The sequence below is a fragment of the Sphaerodactylus townsendi genome, linkage group LG02 (genome assembly GCF_021028975.2).
Source record: "Sphaerodactylus townsendi isolate TG3544 linkage group LG02, MPM_Stown_v2.3, whole genome shotgun sequence".
NCBI lineage: Eukaryota > Metazoa > Chordata > Lepidosauria > Squamata > Sphaerodactylidae > Sphaerodactylus > Sphaerodactylus townsendi.
In genome coordinates this window covers 70,367,886-70,385,073 of record NC_059426.1, presented here as the reverse complement: position 1 = coordinate 70,385,073, position 17,188 = coordinate 70,367,886, and the positions used below count along the sequence as shown (strand labels likewise).

Sequence of the window (17,188 nt, the reverse complement as noted above, 5' to 3'; positions counted from 1 at the left end):
TTCCCCTGAGTGGACATATTTCTAAGGAGGAATAGTTGGCTGTCTGGACAAGAATGTGCCTACTTCTGGACAGTAACAGGAAAGCAGGCGATCTAGAAGGGTGAAGTTGGCATTCAGTATCCTTAAGTCTTTGGTTTAGAATTTTCTTTGCTTGGTCAAAACTGAGCTGCAACAGAGCTGGGGGTGTGGGTTCTAAACTCTCAAGTTTACTATGAACAGATGTCAACCCAAAATCAGAGGGAGCAAAGCATGGGGATTAAAATTTGACTTCAACTTCAACTGAAAGAAGCAACAATAGACAGACCTTGCACTGTGACTTTTCAAGTTGTTAAAGAAAAAAACAATACTAACTGTTAATTAATTTTGATTTACCCTGTGCTAGCAATGCAAATGAGAAACAAGACACTTGTAACTGAATTCATGCTCACAGGGCTGACAGATATTCCAGAGCTGCAGATCCTTCTATTTATGATGTTCACTGCTGTTTATGCCTTCACCTTGGTGGGTAATCTGGGCGTGATTGCCTTAATTAGGTTGTCTCCTCAGCTCCACACTCCTATGTACTTTTTCCTCAGCCACTTGTCTTTCCTCGATGTTTGTTATTCATCATCTGTTACCCCCAAGCTGCTAGCTGATCTCTTAAGAGAAAAGAAGCTAATTTCTTCTGCTGGTTGTTTCATTCAGCTTTACTTTTATGCTGCGTTTGCAACCACTGAATGCTATCTTCTGGCTGTGATGGCTTATGATCGCTATGTGGCTATTTGTAGCCCACTACTCTATTTAGTCACCATGTCTTTAAGAAAGCGTGTGTACCTAATAGCTGTTGCCTATGCTGCTGGGATTGTAAATGCCTTAGTCCATACAGTTGCTGCTTCTAGACTATCATTTTGTGGACTAAATACCCTTAATCATTTTTATTGTGAGGGCCCTCCACTGTTTGCAATTTCATGTTCTGATGTCAGTTTCAATGAACTGTTGATGTTTGTGTGTGTTGGGTTCAATCTGATAACAACCGTTGTTACAATACTTGTCTCTTACACCTGCATCCTGACCACCATTTTAAAGATCAGCTCTTCCAAAAGCCGGCAGAAAACCTTTTCCACTTGCACATCCCACCTTATTGTCATTATCATTTTCTTTGGTGGTTTAAGTGTCATGTATGCACGTCCTAGCTCTAGGCAAAGTCACAACCTTGACAAAATAGTCTCTGTGTTGTATATAGTGGTTACTCCCATGGTGAACCCAATGATATACAGTCTGAGAAACAATGAGGTAAGGAATGCCTTCAGAAAATTTCTGGGGAGATCAATTTTCTAGAACCTGTGAATATAATGGTTTTATTATATCTTTGTTCCTTGTATTTTCATTAGCTGTTATACTTAACTTGAATTAAAAGTAAACACATACAACTTCACATGAAAGCAAATCTTGTTGGATGTCAGTCAAAGCATTCAATCACATTATATTTGAACATGGATAAGAAGTATCTGAGAGGGGCGAAGGAATGGTTCCACTTGTTTCAAAACCCTTGGCATGCTTGCTTTATCCCTTGATCTCTCTGTCTAGTTTTCCCGGTGAGATAACAGGATACTTCTTTACTCATTAGTCTTTGTTGACCTATTTTATTCCATCCTTTTGGGGAAGAAAACATGAGCGTGTTAGACAGGGAAGACAATGGATGGGCTACTGCCTATGACTTACTATTTGCTGACAGCTAATGACAGTGGTAATATTGGGACTCTGAAGAGAACTCAGATGTAGAACTGAAGTAGAAAAAAACCTTCAACATTTTCTTTGGTGAAATCTTTGGTATCTTCCTGCTCTTAAATTAGGTATAGAATGTGCATGAGACCCTATGATTCTTCTAAAGAAGACTATAAGACATATGGTTGTTGTGAGTTTTCCGGGCTGTGTGGCTGTGGTCTGGAAAATTCACAACCAGTTGAATCCGACCATGAAAGCCTTCAAGAATACACTAAAGACATATGATTGAAGTTTTATATTATCTAAACTGACAATGGAAACTTATTGCAGTGCAATCAATGTGATACCAGAATTATCCTAGGCTTCTCAGCTGGAGTCTTTATCGTTTATTTATTCTGCCTTCAGTCAACTGCACATAATTAATTTTATGAAAGGTATTCAAATTTAGCTGAGGCTTGAGTGATTTAGAAAAGGGTCTTGTTGTTAGGTAGATTGTATCTGAGAGGTGGGGGAAATACAGGGAAGAAGCAATTGTTTGGAAAATGTTTTCTCAAAGGCACAGTATCAGGAGCTTCCAAAGAAACAGCTTAACGAGGTGTGGTGCTCAGGAGTTCTGCAGACTCCATTATGCTAACAGAGTACTCTGGCAGGGTGAGATAATCAAAGATGCATGTCCTTGAATTGAGATGTCCAGATAGTATTGCCTGGAGTAACTCATAGATTTGCACAATTTGCAGATTGTTTTGCCTTAGGCTGGCTTTCAGCTTGGACACTCTGCTATCCACCCATACAAACATGGAAACTGGCATTTTGCAGCACACAGTATGAGAAACAATATGAAATCCAATAATTCATAAGGTAGGGTATACAGGGCAGGGTTACACTGCCCTCCGACCTCCAGGGCATGGGCGTGTCCCTCCAGCCCTCCAGAGCAGCACTGGACAAGAAGGTCAGTGGAGGGGACAGGAAAAGCGATGTCTTCCTGGTGTTGTTGTTCACACTGTGCTGGTGGGAAGACGCCGCTTTTCAAAAAAGCGCCTTGAAAACAGCGTCTTTGTGCCACTCAGGGGCAGCCAGCATAGCAGCAGCGCCTCCTATGCGAACAGCACTCTAGCGATGGCGTTTTTTCGTCCCTAGGACACTGTTGTTTGGCCGTGAGGAAACTGCCTTCCTTTTAGTTTTACTTTATTTTAATTCTGTCTTATATTCTTCATGTTTTCATCATTGCATACCTTTTAATAAGATCTGATTTTTGGATCAAGCTTGGACTTCTCTCGTTGATTTTTTATATCATCATTCCATTCCTCAGAGGCACACAACTTGGGTGTTTCCTCCATAGGAAGACTGGTGGCTCAAGCTGGACCAGACGGCAATGCTACTAATCTCTGGCTTCTCGAGTCTAGAGGATCACTTCCATGAGTATTTTCTGTGTGATCTCACCCAGAGGAGCTCACCTCCAGAGCATTTTGCTCTCTTTCTGTTATCTGGAGAGGCTTATGCAGCCCTCAGGACTGCACACTCGAGCTTTGTTATCTGGAGTGAGTTCAGACAAGATGACCCAAAGCTATTTCTATACCGGAAGTCTGCAGAAAAAAACCCTTGGCATTGTTATCAGACAGGGGGAATGCCAATAGTAAATGCAGAACACACTCTATGGGCTCTAGTAGTCATGCTTTTTAAATCTATATTTTATCAAATTGCTCTATTCCTTCTATTGTCGAAGGCTTTCACGGCCGGATTCAACTGGTTGTTGTGTGGGCTTTCCGGGCTGTGTGGCTGTGGTCTGGTCGATCTTGTTCCTAACATTTCACCTGCATCTGTGGATGGCATCTTCAGAGGTGTATCACAGAGGGAAGTCTGTTACACACTATGTTTAGCAAAGGCTCATGGGTATGCTGTTAAAAATTTAAAATTCATTTTTACTTTTAGTTTCATATCCTGCCCATCCCAGAAAGGCTCAGGGTGGCAACAACATGTTAAACCTACGTTACAATTAGAAATAATAATTTTTAAAATGCTTGCCATAACTTGAAAGATAGCCCAAAGGCAGGACCAAGCCTGCTAAAAGACAGCCTTTTTAAATGCACAGAGCCAGCAGCCCTGCATGTAGCCTTGGCATCTGAGGCACTTATACCTGGCTTAGCAAGGGGGGTGTGGCCTTGTAGTAAGGCCATATTGCACCTCCCCCATGCAACCTATAGAACCAGCTGGCCTGGGTATTTGAGGCACTTGTACATGCCATGCTATGGACTGTCCCCATCCCTGGAGTGCAAAGAATAAGACATTCCCTGAAAATAAGCCCTACTGCATCTTTTAGAGCAAAAATTAATAGAAATCCCTGTCTTATTTTCAGGGAAACATGGTACACATTCCTAACTCTGAATCTATTGCATTCAGTAGGATTTACTTCTGTGTAATAATGCATAAGATTGGACGCAGAGGGAGCAGTTCTGGAGAAGTAACTGTATAATACCATAATTTTATATAGGCTTAGAAGTAACTTCACTGTGGATCCAAGCATCTTCCAAGGATATTTTTCTTCTTCTTAAGTACACAGAAGATTCCTTAAGCTGGAGGATGATATAAAACTTTGTTCAGTGGAGTGGTAGGATAGGAGTAAGATCTATCCCAAAGAAGCTTTCTTCCAAGTAAGTGGAGCTTCCTGAATCTAGTATTAGATAGCATGCAGGGAGAGGACATTTAGGTGCTTTTTTCCCAGGCCCATTTTAGCTTTTCAGCCTGTCCCAATTTCTGTCTCGTTTTTTATTCTACCTGTCTTGGAGAAGCTCATGGTGGCTTACATGGTTCTCTCATTTATCTTCACAGGCTGAATAAATGCTTTAGTTTACTCATTTTCCAACAAACAATTTATACATGTTATACATGAAAAATAAACAGTCCTGAAAACTAAACCAGTAATTTCACTTAAATATTATATTCAGAAAGCTGCTCAGCATTAATATCGCGCCTCAGATTAAGGCAGAATTTAACTTCTTGTTGATGAGTTTTTTAAATGCTTCTTTAACATCTTTGTTCCTCAGGCTGTAGATCAGAGGGTTGAGCATGGGAATCACCACAGTGTAGAACACAGATGCCCATTTGTCTTGGTCCATGGCATAGACAGAAGTTGGACGTAGATACATAAAAATCACAGTCCCATAAAACAAAGTTACTCCAGTGAAGTGAGATCCACAGGTAGAAAAGGCTTTGAACCTCCCTGCAGCCGAGTGCATTCTCAGGATGGCAGCCAAGATGAGGAGATAAGAGACAAGGATGACAGAGAGAGAACTCATCTCAACAAAACCAGCAAAAGTGAAGAGCAGAATCTCATTGATGTGGGTGTCAGAGCAGGAGATTTCCAGAAGTGGAGGAACATCACAGAGAAAATGGTTAATAAGGTTGGAGCTGCAGAAGCTAAGACTGAAAGTGGCTGTTGTATGTATTATGGCATTAGTCGTACCAGCAATATACGATCCTATTAAGAGCTGGACGCAGAGACCTTTGGACATGGCAGAAGAGTAGAGCAATGGGTTACAGATAGCCACATAGCGGTCATAGGCCATCGCTGCTAAAATGTAGCATTCAGCATCTACAAAGACTGCAAAGAAATAGAACTGAGCTGTGCAGCTAGTGAAGGAGATTATTCTGCTTTCAGATAATAAATCAGACAGCATTCTGGGGGCAATAGCAGTTGAGTAGCAAATGTCACAGAAGGAGAGGTGCCACAGGAAGAAGTACATAGGGTTGTGAAGTTGGGAATCAAACGAGATCAGAATGATCATGCCTACATTACCCACAACATTGACCAGATAGATGATCAGAAATACCACAAAGAATATTGGTTGCATCTGTGGATCATCTGAGAGGCCCAGGAGGATGAATTCAGTGACAGTAGTACTATTTCCTACAGCCATTTTTCATGGAAGGATGAGATGTTCTGTTAAAATGTATATAGTCCTTGGTAGAGCTTGATGGCAGGGTCTTTTTCAAGGAGCTTGCATTTGTGTCTTTCAAGACCTTAGTGTCAGACACAAACTCTGGTGTTTCCTTCTCAGCACTGGAAAATAGTGCAAAATTATTTTTGATACATTATTGTTTCTACTTGAAGCTGCTTCCAACTATCACATTAGGAAATTATGACAGGACTCAAGTAGAAGTATTTTTAAAGTGTCATCTGCTTTTGTTATAACTGAGAGTTCATTGTTACGCAAATGAAAAAATAAACCAGTGGTGCTAGTGGAGAGGATATACCAAAAAGAAAAAGAAAGGATCTACACAATCTATGATGTCCTTAGTGGCTTCCTACAAAGAATGGAAAAGTATGAGTTAGTAAAGTGTCCTTAAAATTAGTGATGTCCCTTTGCATATAGTCTCTTAGTTAGATCCTCCCATGCTAAGTAGCATATTGGGCAAGAAGTACACTCCAGCATTTCCAGGCTTGGGCAAGTGTTTCAGTCTTTTTCCATGCAATATTCAATGCCTTCAGGTCTTGCTCAAATGTTCTTCTCCAGTAGCTATTATTTTTTCTTTAATCCCTGGTACTATAGAATTGATTAAAGACTTACTTGAGAATGCATGCAATCATTGATTACACACACACACACACACACACACACACACACACACACACACACACACACACACACACACACACACACACACGCAAGTATTTCTAATTGATGAACAGAAGGAAAATAAAATGAACAATGACTGCACCCTCGGTTCTTTTATTGAGAATTACTCCCCATGATGGTGAATTAAGAGGCAGGTGGGATAATTCTAAAATTACCTGAACTATCAAACTGCAAATTCAACATTAACTTTGCTAAGTTACACTTTTTTGCAAATACCTGCAAGGGAAAGGTTATTTCACCACAACCCACACCTTGTTTACATCTGGTTTTGCGGTACAGTTTTTATTGTCCACACAGCAGCAGCAGAAGAAGAAGAAGAAGAAGAGGAAGAGAGGAGGAGAAGGAGGAGAAGTTTGGATTTATACCCCCCCCTTTTCTCTTCCATAGGAGACACAAAGTGGCTTACAATCTCCTTTCCCTTCCCCCCCCCCACAACAAACACCCTGTGAAGTGGGTGGGGCTGAGAGAGCTTCATAGAGCTATGACTAGCCTGAGGTCACCCAGCTGGCATGTGTTGGAGTGCACAGGCTAATCTTAGTTCCCCAAATAAGCCTCCACAGCTCAAGTGGCAGAGCAGGGAATCAAACCTGCTTCTCCAGATTAGAGTGCACCTGCTCTTAACCACTACGCCACTGCTGCTCTACATTCTGTCACAGAGCAGTTAACTGTTATTTACTGTCCAGCAATACATGATTAGGTCCATACATACCTTCAGGAATCCTTGCTTTGTGCAATGTCAACTCAGTTTGTATATTGCTGGATAATGGTATTATATTTGGAAAAACTGGCAAGGGAAAGCACAGGAATTTGTTCCTACTTGCCATCCAGATTCTGACGAACTATTCCTGACTCTGGAGTTCCATCTGCCTTCTCCCAGTCCCAACCTGTTATGCAAGACAGGAAAAAAATAGTTGAGTATACAAATATTAAGTTATTATTCATGTTATCATTATTATTTATTGAAAACATTTCCATGCTGCATTAACACTCAATGTATTGGTCCCCAAGGCAGTGTACAATCAAAAACAATAGAACACACACACATATCAGTTAGAAAAAAATCAATGAAACACAATTATATACAGAACCACATAAATATAAACACAAAAACATGCTTGATCTAACCAAAGGTTTATCAGGTCCAACATTCTGTTCAGTGTTTGAACGGACTGACCAGCTGCATTGGACTGACCAGTTAGGAATACTATGACAGGATCCTCCTGCCTGTGGTTCCCAGCAACTGATATAAAGAGGTATACTGCCTCTGGTACTGCAGGGAGTAGATACCCATCATGACTAACAGCCACTGATTATCCCATCTTCATGAATTTATCCATTCCCATTTTAAAGCCTTCCAGGCTGGCAATCAACACCACATTCTGTCACAGCAAGTCTAACAATTTAACTATGTGAAGAAGTATGTCCTTGTGGCTATCCTGAAACCCAGTGGTTGACCCTGAGTTCTAGTATTATTTATTTATTTAGAATTTATATCCTGCCCTATCCCCACAGGGCTCAGGGTGGGTCACAAGTTTCAATAAATACAATCCATAAAAACATGTTAAAATAAAACCAAACAAAAATTAAAACAATAGTACAATAAACTCTGATAATACCATACACTGCAAAATTATACAAAAGCAGAAGGCAAACGTAATCTCAGCCAACTCACACAGTTACCCCTCCCCCCTGCCCACTCTGTTCACCCCATGCATAATTTTATAGAGTTCTACTATATATTCCCTGACTTGCATTTTTTTCTAAGCTGAACAGCTCTAAGCTTTTCAATTGATCCTCATAGGGCAGTTAAAGGAGTGTTAGTTAGGGTCAGTGCGGGATTGCCAAACAAAACAGAAACATCTTCACCTGCTGGTATGAAACAAATATCACTGGGAAGGGAATTCCCTAAGTTAACTGGCTTTAAGGAGATGATGTTTAATATATTTGGCTGAAAAATGTAGTAAAGGGGTCCCCAAATTTTTGAGCCTGTGGGAACCTTTGGAATTTTCTCACAGGATGGTGTCCACAACCACAAAAGGGATGCCACATGAGGTACAGACGGGAGTGCTTAACTATTTCAAGCAGAAACTCTGTTCAATGGGATGCCTTTTCAAATTAGCATATTTGTTTAAAATATTTTATTGTAAAATGAGTTAGCTAAAAAACCCCATCTGACAGTCTGTTTTCATTTTGTAGGTATCTAACATTTTTAGGCAAAGGTGGGGGAGGGCTTCTTTTGGCTATCCCCTTTAGGAGTGTGCATCATTTTTTTTTGTATTTTTGGGATTCAGATTTTATAGACCTCAAATTTTTAAGGAAATCTGCTGTATAAAATCTCATTGAATCTTGGCTGAGGTGACCAGGAGAAGCAGGGCTCATTTACCTTTAATATTCTGACAGTGGATTTGTTTGCCTGGTACTGTTTTCTCCCTCCTGCAAGACAAAATGCACCTGCCAGTTATTGTTTCTCCAAAGCTAGGAAAAGTATAGGTGCTCTATTTTTCTTTCTACCTGATCTCTTAGTGCTGACTGCTGTGTGTCAGGAAGAATAAAGGCAGGAACACTAGCAACAGCACAACAGCACCATGAACAGGAACTAAGTAGAGCCTTCCTCTTTGCAGTAGAAGTCTTCATCTCCAACAACAGTCAGCTCTGAAGGTCTGGGAAATCACTCTGTTCAGCTAGAATTGTAGTTTCCTTCCCATGTAGTCCAATTTAGTATTTCCTGATCCTGATCATTCCAGAAGCATAATCAAGGCATTTCCAAATTATAAAAATAACTGGCAAATGAACTATATCAGTCACAGCATGATGATGTTGCTTAGATACTGTGATTAGCAATTTTAGTAGCAAAAAAGCCATGGGATTGCTGCAACATCAATATTAGATAGTATACGTTGACTAGGGGTAAAATAGCTATGTCTCTAAGTAAATGGGATGGGGCTGTGGCTTAATGGTAGGACATCTGATTTGCATGAAAAAGGTTCCAGATTCAGTCCCCAGGTTAAAGTCTTGTTGATGAGAAGAATCCCTACCCACCTGTCAGACTAGACAATACTGATCTTGATAGACCAAGTTTCTGACCTTGTACTAATCAGCCTCATATAGTACTGTGTTAATGTCATTACAGTGCCATATATCTATATAATATGAGACAACTACATGGTTTAATCAGTCAAGAGTCTAACTTGATCTACAATTGTTTTGACAGCTTGTGATGTGATTGGTTTTACCCAGTTACCTGGCCAAGATGTTTTAGAAGTTTCAAAATTTCTGAGCGCCTTTTCTCTTTCAAGCTTCCTTCCACTCCAATATTTGACCAATAAGTATTCTTCTGCTTATTCCAAAGAAGTCCCATTTCCCTAGCTGTCCAGGCATTATTTATTGTGCTGGATTTCCTACCTCAGGAAGTGAAGTAATGATTTCTGAATTAGGAATGCCAAGATTAGAAGCTTATTCTCAAAAGATTTGTGATCTCCAAGTCCCTTATCAGGGGACTCATATTCCTGCATACAAAGCTTTCAAATGTACATTTATCTTACATAATTTGCCCTCCAGTTCTGCTGGATGGAGTTTTCCCCCCTTACTGGAATGTCAAATTTTGACAATCATTATTGGGCACACACACATACCCACAAAAATGACATCTGTTTATTTGATTGATACCAACTCTTCTTTGTAAGTCTTCTGGACCTTTAAGATCAGACAAATAGATACATATGTAGGGAGTGAGATTTCCCTCATTAATCCTCATAAAAGAAATAGCTCCATCTCTTTCAGACAACCATTAAAGTTGAAACTTGGACCTCCTTACAGGATCTCAACACATCAACAGAAACATTCACGCTTATGAAATCTAGATTTTATTTCTTGAAGTGACATTAATAGCCACATGATGGCAATGGTTTACAAGCTCAGGATCCTGGTAAAGCATATCCTTCCCCTCTGTGCTTGGGCCCTGCTTGCATTCTTCTCTGGGAAATAGCACAGTGATTGAGAGAATTTGCTGGGGGTCAATGGTTCCTGTATATGTTATGTTGGCTTTTCTGATTAAAGGAAAAAAAGAGAACAGTCTTTACTGAAGAAACTGGTGACTTTTCGCCTCTCTGCTGGGGCAAATGTCCCAGGGATGGCAAATTTGCTGGCAAATTTGCCCACACCGCTCTCAGTGGCAGAATCGCCCCACCCTTTGGATGGGGCCATGTGGTTAACATTTTTCCAAGTTTGAGGAATGAATTGTATCATTTTCTTTTCAAGCAGAAATGTTATTTGCCCAGTTTTGAGTTATAATAGAATTACCAAACAGAATTACCAAAAATATACGTAAGGAAGTATTTTCTGTAATATTATTGAAGGCTTTCACGGCGGGAATCACTGGGGTGTTGTGCCAGCCACAGATGCAGGCAAAACGTCAGGAGAAAATGCTACTAGAACATGGCCATACAGCCCGGAAACCACACAACCCCCCTGTAATATTATTCTTTATGTTTTATTTTACACTTTGGCAGTTCTTATTATGTGCAAGAAAGTAAACAATACAAAGTAGATCTACAATCTGCAGACTTGATTATGCCCTATCATGCCCAGAAAGAAATCCCACCCCTTTCCATTTCTTTTGTTGGTACTGAACACATTCTATAAATGCATACAATAATGTTATAAATGAAAAAGTCTGATTTTGGAAAATATTTAGATGTGTATACTAATGCTCCAGGTGGGACAGTGATATAAAGAGGTATACTGCCTCTGGTACTGCAGGGAGTATCCATCATGACTAACAGGCATTGATTGATTGGGGGTGCATTCCCCCATAACGGTGTTTTTCGGACTCACTCAATGAGTGAATCTTTTGGAAAACGCCGGCATCCACCTGGTGCTGAGCAAATGGCACCAGGTGGATGCTCGCATTTTTCCCGCTCCGGCACAGGTTCCTCTTACCTTGTCTCCAGGGACGTAGGTATAGATTTTTTAGGGGGGGGGGTCGGGGGTGGGGCCACACCCCCACCCGCCCCTAGCGCATGGCCATGCCTTCCCATGCCCTGCCCCTGACCTAGCGCTTATAAAAGCAGCTCTCCGAGGTCGGGGATGGCAGACTCCCCTGCCCTGCCCTGCCCTCCCCTGCCCCTTCCCTCTGGGCAGAGGCATAGAGGGAAGATGGAACCTGGTGCAAAATCTGAGTTTTGCGCCCCCCCCCCCCCGCCGGGCAGCCACTGTGATGCTGGAATCCACCCCCAAACAGCATCACTTTCAATGGCATTTAAACTAGAGAGCCCAAATTCTCCTTTTAAATCCACCTTAAAGGGAGAATCTGGGGCCCCTAGTTAAACAACATTGAAAGTGATGCTGTTTTGGGGTGGATTATCCCCCACCCTGAAACAGCATCACTTTCAATGTGGCATAGTGGTTAAGAGCAGGTGCATTCTAATCTGGAGGAACCGGGTTTCCCTGCTCTGTCACTTGAGCTGTGGAGGCTTATCTGGGGAATTCAGATTAGCCTGTGCACTCCCACACATGCCAGCTGGGTGACCTTGGGCTAGTCACAGCTTTTTGGAGCTCTCTCAGCCCCACCCACCTCACAGGGTGTTTGTTGTGAGGGAGCAAGGGCAAGGAGATTGTAAGCCCCTTTGAGTCTCCTACAGGAGAGAAAGGGAGGATATAAATCCAAACTCTTCTTCTTCTTCTTCTAAACTGAGGACCTCAGATTCTCCCTTTAAATCCATGCCGAAGAGGGTGGATTTAAAACGAGAATCTGGAAAAATTTGGGGGGTGCCTGCTGTCAGGGGTGCAATTGTTAAGCTAGAAGCACCAAACTTTCAGGGTATCTTTAGGAGTCTCTCCTAATGATACCACCCAGGTTTGGTGAAGTTTGGTTCAGGGGGTCCAAAGTTATGGACCCTCAAAGGTGTAGCCCCCATCTTCTATTAGCTCCCATTGAAAACAATGGAGGATGGGGCACTCCCTTTGGGAGTCCATAGCTTTGGACCCCCTGGACCAAACTTCACAAACCCTGGGTGGTATCAATAAGAGACTCTCCTGATAATACATCCCAGGTTTGGTAAAGTTTGGTTGAGGGGGTCCAAAGTTATGGACCATCAAAGGTGTAGCCCCCATCTTCTATTAGCTCCCATTGGAAACAATGGAGGATGGGGCACCCCCTTTGGGAGTCCATAACTTTGGACCCCCTGAACCAAACCTCACCAAACCCAGACAGTATCATCAGGAGAGTCCCCCAAACAATCCCTGAAAGTTTGGTGCTGCTAGCCCAAACAATGCGCCCCCTGCAGGCCAAAAACCTAAAAACCACTAAAATGTTTTTAAAACCCACAAACGGGTGGGCGGAGCTTCGGACATGAATGGGGGGGTTCAAACCCGAGAACCCCCCTTACCTACATGCATGCTTGTCTCCCAACCACTGTCACTCTGGAGAGGCCAGGAGACACATCTCCTGACCTCCGGCCCTGGAGGCACTGCCATGGCCATGGGGGCATGTCCTCTGGCCTCTCCAGTGTGACGGCAGCCTAGAGACAAGGTAAGAGGGATCTGTGCTGGCATGCCTGAGCTAATGCAGCCCTGCAGCAAGTATGCTGATACAACCCCACTTGCAAGGCCCATGCAGAACGGGTCAGAGTGTGGATATGAAAAAAAGGTGTTATATCAGTAAAAACAATTAAGTGAAAGCAGAATACTGTGTGCAATAAACTGATAACACAAAAAAACCCCACCTCAATGGTATTACTATGACAGCTAATCTAAGGGGGGCAGAATTAAATGTATTCAAATTTTATTGAAAGTTGCCAGTCTTCAAAATATTCAACTTGAAGAATCAATATTGAAGACTATATGTCTGCTTTAGAATGAGGCTTGTCGGCCTGTAGTCAAAATCTTGCCTATTCCTTCCCCCTGAAACTAAAAATGGATAACAGCTTGTTGCAGGTCGATTCCCCACTGCAAAAATGAAAGTAATACAAACCGGTTTGGTAAAATTCGAGACCTTTTGAGCACTGTTTTATGGTCCCCATTGCAGCTTCTGCCCTCTTGTTCCCGAAAATGCAGCAGCCACGCAGGAGTCCCCACTGTTGGCGGATCAAACACATGATCCGCTCAGGGGCTATCCTGATTGGCTGCTGCGTTGTGCTGGGGTGGGAATTTTTTTTGAAACTGACAGATCCACATGTCTGCGAGCATGCGCAGAATGACCCTATGTGGGAACGGGGAAACGGGCGATTAAAACAAAGCCCCGTTTCCACATATCTTCGTGTAGTAGTTTTCAAGCGAATGCAAGGTAGACACAAATACACTCTCTCACCCCCCTCTCCACAACTACAAAAAGGTTAAAGTGTCCAGAGGTGGGGATTTATGCCTGAAATCATGAATGTGGCACAGTAGGGACTGGACTTGCTCCAGCATTTTAAGGGGCTAAAATAAAATGAAAACAACTTGTCCCTGGGTGGGCTCAAACTAGCAACCTCTTGTCCAGCAGCCCAACACTTAATCAACTGTACCATAGAGACACTGCTGGCTTAATGTTGGGGGAAATGCAACTTAAGTCTCCCTGCACAAGTAGAAACAGGGAAATGTGCCCTCATGTATTCGTCTTTAAGTGAATGCAAGGTTTACTGCTGCCTTGTGCTGCTACGTATTTCTTTAGTCAGAAAACCAGCCCCACATAGCCTCAGATCCACGTGGATCTCTGATCCGCAATTTTTTTAAAAAAGGGGCCACGCGCGCAACGCACACAGCCCATTGCATCCTGATTGGATGGGATATTTGGAGTATTTCTTTAGTCAGAAAACCAGCCCCACATAGCCTCAGATCCACGTGGATCTCTGGTCCGCAATTTTTTAAAAAAAGGGGCCACGCGCGCAACGCACACAGCCCATTGCATCCTGATTGGATGGGAGGCTCCACGTCACTCACAAGGGCGGGTAGTTCGAATCTGATTTCACCCCCCCCCCCACTTCCTCACCGCTCCAGATTGCCCGCACGTTTTTTGAAAAGGTCTACTTTCTTCCAGGTTCTAAAATAACACGTGCTGGGTGTGTGTGTGTGTGTGTGTGTGTGTGTGTGTGTGTGTGTGTGTGTGTGTGTGTGTGTGTGTGTGTGTGTGTGTGTGTGTGTGTGTGTGTGTGTGCCAGAAACGGGATGAATGTGTGTTTGGCGCTGGTGCAGTGGGGAGTTCTGCTGGAAACCTGGATATTTGGAGTGATGAGCACTCATCTAATTGTGAGTGGGGAATCGACCATTGATAAGTTTATTTGTATATCTGAAGGTCAATGAGGTTCCAAAAATGCAGCTGCTGCTCAAATTTGTATACTGTTTTTTTACTACTGGCATACATAATGTGTGACATAGACAGAAAGATTAAATAAAATAATCTGGAATTAATACCTCCAATTCATAATTGAAATGAAAATTCCAGATATTAACACAATGACACAAATAGTACAACAACATACAATGGAAATGCTTAGGCTAACACTGTAAGGAATCTATACAGAAATGTTGCGAAAAAATCCTTCTAATAATTTTAAACAATTAAAAAAATCTAGAATAAATCTTCCCTGAAATATTCATTTAGATTGCCATCCATTTCATTATTAGTTTCTTCAGAGCATTCTTCACTTCTTTGTTCCTCAAGCTGTAGATTAAGGGATTCAGCATAGGGATCACTACTGTGTAGAAAACAGATACTACTTTATCCCTCTCCAAGGCATAACTGGAGCTAGGGCGTGAGTAGATGAAGAGGATTGAACCGTAGTACAAAGTGACAGCTGTCAGATGGGAGGCACATGTAGAGAAGGCTTTCAGCTTCCCTTCAGTGGAGCGGATCCTCAAAATGGCTGCCAGAATAAAGGTATATGAGGCAAGGATGAGTGCTGAAGGTGTAATAACATTAGAGGCCAGAATAAAGTACAGCACAGACTGGTAGCTTTTGGGGACAGCACAGGAGAGCTTTATCAGTGGGGGTAGATCACAGAAGAAGTCATCAATGATGTTGTTGTCACAAAAATTCAGTGTGAAAGTTTCACTGGTGATGACTGTGGCATTGATAAAACCACTTAGATATGAGAAGGTCACCAGTCCTGTACATAGCTTTCTGGACATGGCAGTGGCATATCGTAGGGGAGTAGCAATGGCCACATATCGATCATAAGCCATTGCTGCCAGGAGGTAGCACTCACTGTACGCAAGGCCTGCAGAGAAGAAGAACTGGGCAGCACAACCTCTGAAGGAAATGCTTTTGTCATCTGAGACACAGTTCACCAGGATCTTTGGAGTGTAAACAGAGGAATACCAGAGGTCCAAGAAAGATAGGTTCCCAATGAAGAAATACATGGGTGTATGAAGACGGGAGGTACTGCAGATTAGAGCAATGAGTGTGAGGTTTCCAGCCAGGCTAACAATATATATTACTAGAAATGCCACAAAGAGGATCAACTGCAATTTGGGGTCTGTTGTAAAGCCTAGAAGGATAAACTTTGTCAGTGTGGTTTGGTTTGTTTCTTCCATCAGCCTTAGCCTGGATACGATCGATCACTAGAGGAAAAAAAGGAGATAAGCATGGTTGTTTCATTATTTTTTGATATTCTGTTTTTTTGAGGTGTCCTAAATATACATAAATAGCATTAGGACGTAGCGCAATGCTGAGCATGGATAAAATGTGGAGAAGCAGAGACATCAGCATCAAAACCAAGCACAGGCTAGTCCAAGCCATCATCTTCCCCATAACCATTTATGGGTGTGAAAGCTGGACTATAAAGAAAGCCAACAGAAGAAGAATAGACGCTTTTGAGTTGTGGTGTTGGCGAAAACTACTGCACATACCATGGACAGCTAGGATGACAAATGCAGAAGTCTTGAGCCGCATAAAACCAGATACTTCACTAGAAGGGAAAATAACCAGGCTCAGACTTACATACTTGGGTCATGTGATGCGATCAAATTTGCTAGAAAAATCTATGATGCTCAATCTTGTCAATGGCAGGAAAAGACCTGGACGCCAAAGAATACGATGGCTGGATACCATAAAAGCTGATACAGGCATGAGCATCAACCAGCTGAAGGAAGCAGTACTTAATCGAAAAACGTGGAAAGAGCTTGCATATTGGGTTGCCAAGGGTCGAGAATGACTGAATGGATAACATCATCATCATCATCATCATCATCATCATCATCATCATCATCATCATCATCATCATCATCATCATCATCATCATCAAATATACATAAAATACTAGTTCTTTCATCTTAATAACAGAGCAACATAGAGAAAAGTTTTTCTTTGTATACAGAATAATGGGGATTGTATTCTGATAATTGTTAGTCAATACTTTATAAGAAGAAAAAAGCATGTCAGCAGTTTAATTTGTGCGAATATCACATGTGTTTGATCTACTTTAACACTATGGGGAGCGATAAAGTATGATTTCTACTGTTCAGTCTTGTTGATCACTTCCCTTTCCCAGCCTCTAGTTGCATTTTTTCTCAGCCTGTAAATTTTTATATATCCTGGAGGTTTCTCTTCACCTGGAATCCCTACCATTTTCAGCAATTACGTTTTTGTTTATTTTTTATTACCCACCCCCACATCCCCATCAAAGAGTTGCTCAGGGCAGCTCACACTTAAAATGATTAATTCAGTCAAAAATTATTATTCAGTAAAAATTACATTAAAACAGTATCTCCTGGTGGTCAACTGCTTACTTTGTTGAAGATGAAAAAATATCATTCTGGTTGTACTGGTAACCTGAGTCTCCATAGAAAGGGAGGCATCCAGAGTCACCCCTGGACTTTTGACAGTAGGTGTAGGTGTTAATTCCCCCCCCCCCCCATCCAGTTTCAGCTGCTGG

At 42.0% G+C, this 17,188-nt stretch overlaps 2 protein-coding genes across 2 annotated transcripts; one reads left to right on the top strand and one right to left on the bottom strand.

The window, feature by feature from the left end:
* Positions 1–384: 384 nt before the first annotated feature.
* Positions 385–1,317, top strand: LOC125427016 (olfactory receptor 1020-like). The gene has a single exon (XM_048485968.1). It carries the CDS (start codon positions 385–387, stop codon positions 1,315–1,317), a length of 933 nt encoding a protein of 310 aa, XP_048341925.1.
* A 3,356-nt stretch (positions 1,318–4,673) lies between these two features.
* Positions 4,674–15,848, bottom strand: LOC125426276 (olfactory receptor 8G5-like). The gene is given in 3 exon segments (XM_048484537.1): positions 4,674–5,641; positions 6,494–6,554; positions 14,922–15,848. Coding segments are annotated over 3 exon segments (1,956 nt in total).
* Positions 15,849–17,188: the final 1,340 nt, after the last annotated feature.